Source organism: Oryzias melastigma, linkage group LG15 (genome assembly GCF_002922805.2).
Source record: "Oryzias melastigma strain HK-1 linkage group LG15, ASM292280v2, whole genome shotgun sequence".
Lineage (NCBI taxonomy): Eukaryota > Metazoa > Chordata > Actinopteri > Beloniformes > Adrianichthyidae > Oryzias > Oryzias melastigma.
Window position 1 is genome coordinate 15,142,467 of NC_050526.1, and position 6,334 is coordinate 15,148,800.

At 44.4% G+C, this 6,334-nt stretch overlaps 1 protein-coding gene across 1 annotated transcript in view; it reads left to right on the plus strand.

The window, feature by feature from the left end:
* The window catches only part of LOC112161902 (sprouty-related, EVH1 domain-containing protein 2), a 30,560-nt gene that overhangs the window by 12,358 nt on the left and 11,868 nt on the right, over window positions 1–6,334 (plus strand). The window contains exons 2-4 of the mRNA XM_024297440.2: window positions 3,363–3,555; window positions 3,623–3,791; window positions 4,926–4,990. Of these exons, the coding sequence (XP_024153208.1) occupies window positions 3,363–3,555; window positions 3,623–3,791; window positions 4,926–4,990 (427 nt within the window). The remainder of the gene's footprint in view (window positions 1–3,362; window positions 3,556–3,622; window positions 3,792–4,925; window positions 4,991–6,334) is intronic.

The following is a 6,334-nucleotide window of genomic DNA, read 5'->3' on the forward strand; positions in this document are numbered from 1 at the left end:
AGTGTGAATGCCGCTGAAGATGCTGAAATTGATAACTAAAAACGCTGAAGCTGACAGCCTGCTAAAGTATTAGCTAAATGCCAAATTAGCCTAAAAACCTAAAAAAACGTAGATTAGTCAAAACAGCCTAAAAAATCTTAGTAAATACCAAAATAGTCCAAAAAGCTGAAAAAGGCTAATTTTTTAAACTTTAAAACTGTAACTTTTTAACATAATTCTGAATAATAAAAAGTCAGGAATATTATTCCAGAATAAATCAAATTAAACCTTAAATAACTTTAATATTTTACTCTCTATAAAAATATATTTTGTAAAAATGATACAAGTTAGAAATGAGCTCTAGATAACATCGGGTCATTAATAACAATAGAATCACCTGGAGGGCCGGATCCGGCCCCCGGGCCGTGACTTTGACACGTGTGACGTAAAAACGTTGACGGTGGTCTAAAGAACATAAACTCTCAGGAGCTAAAGGGTTAACCTCTAATAAAACCAGAACAGCTGATTGAAGACATTCATCTGAGTCATCATAGATATAAAACTGATAGACATCAGATCAGCTGTAAACAGTCAAAGTGTTGATAATGTGAACAGATCACAACAACATGGTGGTTCAACCATGAAGCCAAAACAAAAGCATGGCGTCAAAAAACAGCAACAACACGACCTGGTTCTGTTGACGTTGTGTAAGACGTTTGTTTTTGTGGAAAGTGTCGCCGCTTGATTTACTGAAACGGAAGCGAGTCGTGGAAACCTCTGTTTAGGATTTCTATTCTTGCTGCTTTTCAAGTTTCCCACGTGTCAGAGCGGATCCCGCATGACTGTGCTCACGCCCCGTGCGGTCTGACGGAACAAATGAAATGAAATCTGCCCCCAAACTGTCTGCCGGCGGCGCAGCCAGCCTCCACATTTAGGTGAACTCAAAACGCTCCGTCATATTTCAGCACCTGTGATGATCACAGACCTGTAATCTGAATGGAAGAGTCTGGTGTGACATAGTGTGTGTGTGTGCATGGGTGTGTGCATGTGTGTGTGCGTGTGTGTGTGCGTGTGTGAGAGAGAAAGAGACACACAAAAGCTTGTGGTGAATCTGTGGTTTGTTTCTGTGCCTCGTTTGTCTGATATCACCCAGTCAGTCTGTCATTCAGTCACTTTTATGAATGTGTGGGCGGGAGCTGCTGAACCAGTTGTGCCACCTGTGTGTGTGTGTGCGTGTGTGCGTGTGTCGGTGTGTGTCTGTGTGTGTGTGCGTGTGTCGGTGTGTGTGTGTGTCGGTGTGTGTGTGTGCGTGCGTGTGTGTGCGTGTGTCTGTGTGTGTCTGTGAGCTAATTATATAACACCTCTCTCATTCACTCCACTCTGCTCCCTCCCTCCATGTGTTTGTGAGTCTCCCTTCATTTGTCACACACATGCACACACACACGTGCACACACACACGTGCATCAATAGAGCACGCAGAGGTACATCCTGTTATTGTCCGGCGCGGACCGCGTGTCTCTGTCCCTGTGAGGGTGGCGGTTGTCGTGCAAAGGCCGCCTGGCGTTCTCGCCGCCCTCCGCCGCGTCGCCTCCGCCGCGTCGCCTCCGCCGCGTTTCTGCTGCACATTGTTCTCCTGCCGCCCAGACTAAACTGGAGAAGTTTTATCTGCCTGTTTGTGTCTGATTGTGGCTCCAGGCTGCATCTGAACCGCTGCAGTTTGGATACGAGTTCCTCTTTAGAGGCTTCTTCTACCGCTCATTTATGTACAGACCCACTCCCATGAAACGGGGTTTTGGTGTTTTTTTAACATGTTCTTGGGGCATTGTTCTGAAGATGGAGAACAGAGATAAGGAAAATGAAGATTAAGTTACATTGAACGTCCAAGAACGTCTTTGTTTTCCTGGTCTGAGCTGGAATCTGGACCAGAACTGGACAGCTGGGTAGAAATGATGCTGCTGCTGGTTTTGTTGCACCACAAAGGGTTTCCTAGAAAACACAAGTTTTTGATTCTGGTTGAAAACAGCATCATCTGATGAAAAAACCTCTGGGAATGCTTTGGAAAGAGAAAATGATCAGACTGGGACTTTAAAAACATTTCTTTGCCTTTTCCTGAGTTTAAAGGACCTTTACTTTGATTTTCTTAAGTAAACTGGATCCATATATATGATCATATATTAACGTTGACGCACTAACAATCAAATTATTTATTAAATATGATTTATATTTTGAATTCTTTTCCTACATATCTCTGAGGCTCCACCCATCTCATGATGTCATCCTAGAGCGTTTTACTGAAAACAAACATCTGAACTTTTGCAATGATGGACGTGGATATAAAATGAAATCGTTTTCTGATCAACAGTAGCTCCATGGAGAAAGGGAGTGTGTGTCATACACGTATACTATCACTGGACATATCAAATGCTTTACCGACAGCTCTTGAGAAATCAGGCCAAAGCCGTCACCGTGGCGTCATGATCGTCTGCCGCCATTTTGTAACCATTCGACAGTGATTGATCCTACTCAGAAATACATGAACGGATCAAAACACCGCTTTGAGGTTCTTTATAATGAGGAATGAACAGTATAATACACTTAGAGCTCAAAAAGTTGTTTGATATCATATCTGTCCTTTGATATAATTATTTGCACAGTAATACAATAGCAATAACTTGATATATAAACTCAGTAAACACAATTCCTGTTTTTAAAGTGAAATTTCATTTATGAGGAGAAAAAAAATCAAACTATTCTTGTTTGACCGTGTAGTAGATGGTGTTTGCCCCCTTTTGAATGAATAAATAAATAGAAGAACCACATGAACTAAAATGATTGTTCAAGTATGAATGACAGCAGAAATGTTATGCTTTAAATTTCCTAAGGGATTATTAAAGACCCTATCTATCTATCTATCTATCTATCTATCTGCCATTTAAAATCACAAGTCTTATCCTTTGAAACACATGCAAAGTCAAAATTAAGGGGAAACACGTTATTTTAATTCAGCAGTTCAACTCAATCTAACGGAGCCCGTGGAGCTTCCGTTTCATTCCTGTTCCAGCGGGTCGAGTGGTTGCCTGTTTCTCCAGTTTGTCTTTTCTAATAAAGTTTCTGTGGAAGACTCGAAGGCGTCTTCCTATGAGAGTCTGTGTTTACAGCTGACTCTTCGCGGTGCAACACCTCCCACTTCAGCACGGTGGGGATCAGGCCAAGTCGTGACTCGAGACGCCCTTATCCAGTCTGCCGCGGTGTGAATCCAGGTCTAAAATAAAGCGCTGCGGCTCAGGAACACGTAGAATCTGCAGCGTTGTAGGTTTTCATGTTGGCTGCAGACAAAAGCCTTCTTGTGTTCCCAGTTTGAAGCTTCTGTCCTCTCTGTCCAGTGACAGCTACATCGTGCGTGTGAAGGCGGTGGTGATGACGCGGGACGACTCGAGTGGCGGCTGGCTGGCTCAGGACGGGGGCGCCCTGAGCAGGGTGGGGGTTTGCCGCCTCCTGCCGTCGGAGCTGGCCCCCGTTTCGGCTTCCGGTGGCTCCCAGTTTCTGATCCGGGGCGAGCGGCTACGGGACAAACAGGTAAAACCGGCGAGCCTTTGGGGTCTGACCGACCCAACGAGCCGTGCTGATCTGTGGGGTCCTGCAGGTAATCCTGGACTGTCCGCTGCGGAAGGACTTGGTTTACACCATAGCCATGCCCACATTTCATCACTGGAAGGTGGAGGACAGGAGGTGTGGCTTATCCTTCCAGAGTCCAGCAGACGCCAGAGCTTTTGACCGGGGCGTACGGAAAGCCATTGAGGACCTGGCTGAAGGTGAGAAACTGATCTGAGGGTCTGGTCATCATAAAATTGTTTGAGGGATGAAGTTATGAGCAACAATATGTCTTAAAATTGTGTCATTAGTTGCTGAATCCAGTCGCTCTATCAATGAAAAGCATCAGGCCATCGTATGCAATGGAAAAAGCTTAAGAGTTGTTCAAAATGGTTCAGGGAGTTCCCTAAAGACCCCCACAACTGGATCTATGGTTCTGGATCCAGTTCCTGTGAATATGTCCAGGACTTTATCTTTAGTGGTCTGAATGACCCTAAAATAAACTGCTGTAATAGTTCTGGAAGCTGACTCAGAAACACAGATTTGTAGTTCCTTTTCCTCGTTGAGGTTGTTTGTGTTCCAGGTTATGTAGGAATAACTCCTGAAGTTAAATGTAGGAGCCCAACCTGTCATCAGTGTCATGTTGTCATCATCTTCTTCCTCTTTGAAAGCAGCGTGTTGAGTGATCACACCAGATCCTGAACCGTGGTCTGAATCATCTCTACAAGCTGGCCTCAGCCCTCAACCCGACTGCTGGGTCACCCCAGACAAACACATAAGACTTAAGGGTCGAACAGTCCGGATCGTTGAGTGTGTGGACCCAAAGACCTAGAAAGTTAGACCCATTCACTCTTAGATTAACTCAGAGGGAGATTAAATGAAATGATGACACCTGTGTAGACACAAGACACGGGTATGGAATGGACCACCAAGTCCTCTGTGTACCAGAGTGTCCAACATGAACCGGGACAGAAACTCAGGGAAGTCTGAAACTGGATCGTGTTCCTACACAATAACCCAAGATCAGAAACACAACTAAAGGAAAAACCCACACAGGAATACTTCACAGTACAAGTTCAGACCTCAGACGAGTTCCAAACAAATTCCAGATTTGACTGTGGATACACACAAACGCTTAAGGAGGACGTGAGAGCTCACTTTCTGTTTTCAGGCGACAGGAAGTAGGCGGGTGAAGCAGAAAGAATAACATCCACAGGTAGAACCTGTCAGTCCGGATGAGGACATGAAAGAGCTGGAGTATTTAGAGGAACACGTGTTTGAAGAAGATTGTCTTCAACCTTTTGGAATCATGTCGGCCTCCTGTTGTGTTGTTGACCGGCTGTTCTCCTCTGCAGGCTCCACCACCTCGTCCACGGCGCTCCAGAACGAGGGCGAGCTGGGTGACGACGACGTCTTCACTGTAAGCACCTTTCCTACCTTTCATCACCCCTGTACCCCCCCTCGTTCACTGACCAGGGACACTGGGCGGCGGAAAAACGGGTCGATAGTTTGAATATTTGATGGAGGGAAGAGAAGAAAGTGCATTTAGTCGTTTATCTTGACTGACACTCAGAGATGGATCCATCAGAAGTTCTGCTGGCGTGTCGAGAACAGATCTTGATAGTCTATAGAAATGTCAGATCTCTGGATTACTGATGGGAGTGAAGACTAAGGTAGTAGAAGCTAGATATTCATTGATGTCATGTTAACGTGCTGATGAAGTACTTGACGCTGTAGCAGTAGTTCCCTTCAGTAGTGTCTAGACTCTAGTGAGCATCATGTCTTCACCTGACGCTGCTTTTGCTCGTTGAGTATTTTTGTGTTGTTTGATGGGGTTCTTGCACTGCTGGTAAATTATGTTTGTGTTGGAGTCTTTTGTTGGGACAGGTCATAGGTGTTTTAGTGAAAAGATCTTTTTTTTCGGCACCCTTGAGGAACCAGCATACTTCACCAATAACTGTTGTCCAGTCCACGTCGGTCTTCTTACATTCGAACCACACTCAGGAGACAGAAGTTGTCTCTTTTTTGGGTCACAGATAAACAGTTTAGTCTGACTGATCATTTCTTTCTAAATGATTCTGGCCTGAAATACAAAATGCATGATGTCAAAAAGTACCTTAAAGCACATAATTGTGTCATAAACAATAGAGCTTCATGTAAAACTATAAATATTGTCTATCAGTTATGTCATACGGCCGTGGTGCCAGTATAGCAGTCGACCTCTGATCAGAAACCCATGTGTCAAAGTGTTCTTGGGCTAGACACTGAACCCCACGGTGTCTCTGGTGTTCAGCCGCAGAGCTACCACCAATGTGTGAATGTGTCTGTGACCGTAAAGCCCTTTGGGCCTTCAAGGAAGGTAGAAAAACACAAGTATACAATGTACACCATTTACCATTTACCTAGCTCTAACTGAGGGTGGTAGATCTTAGTGACAAGAGTTGGGTGTTCACAGTCTAGAATGTTAAACCACATTTCTAAGTGTAGGACATGGGTCAATATATGAAAACATTAGCCTCTTTCAGTTACCATGGCAACTTCACTGCAACAGCGGTCCTGAAGTTAGATAAGTCTGTTATATGTCTCATCTACTTCATCTAATCAGCATGAAACTGCAGAGGAAGTTTAGCACATCCATCCATCCATTCATCCATCATCCATCCAACCATTATTCCATCCATCCATCCATCCATCCATCATTCATCCATCCATCCATCCATCATCCATCCATCCATTCATCCATCCATAATCCATCCAACCATTA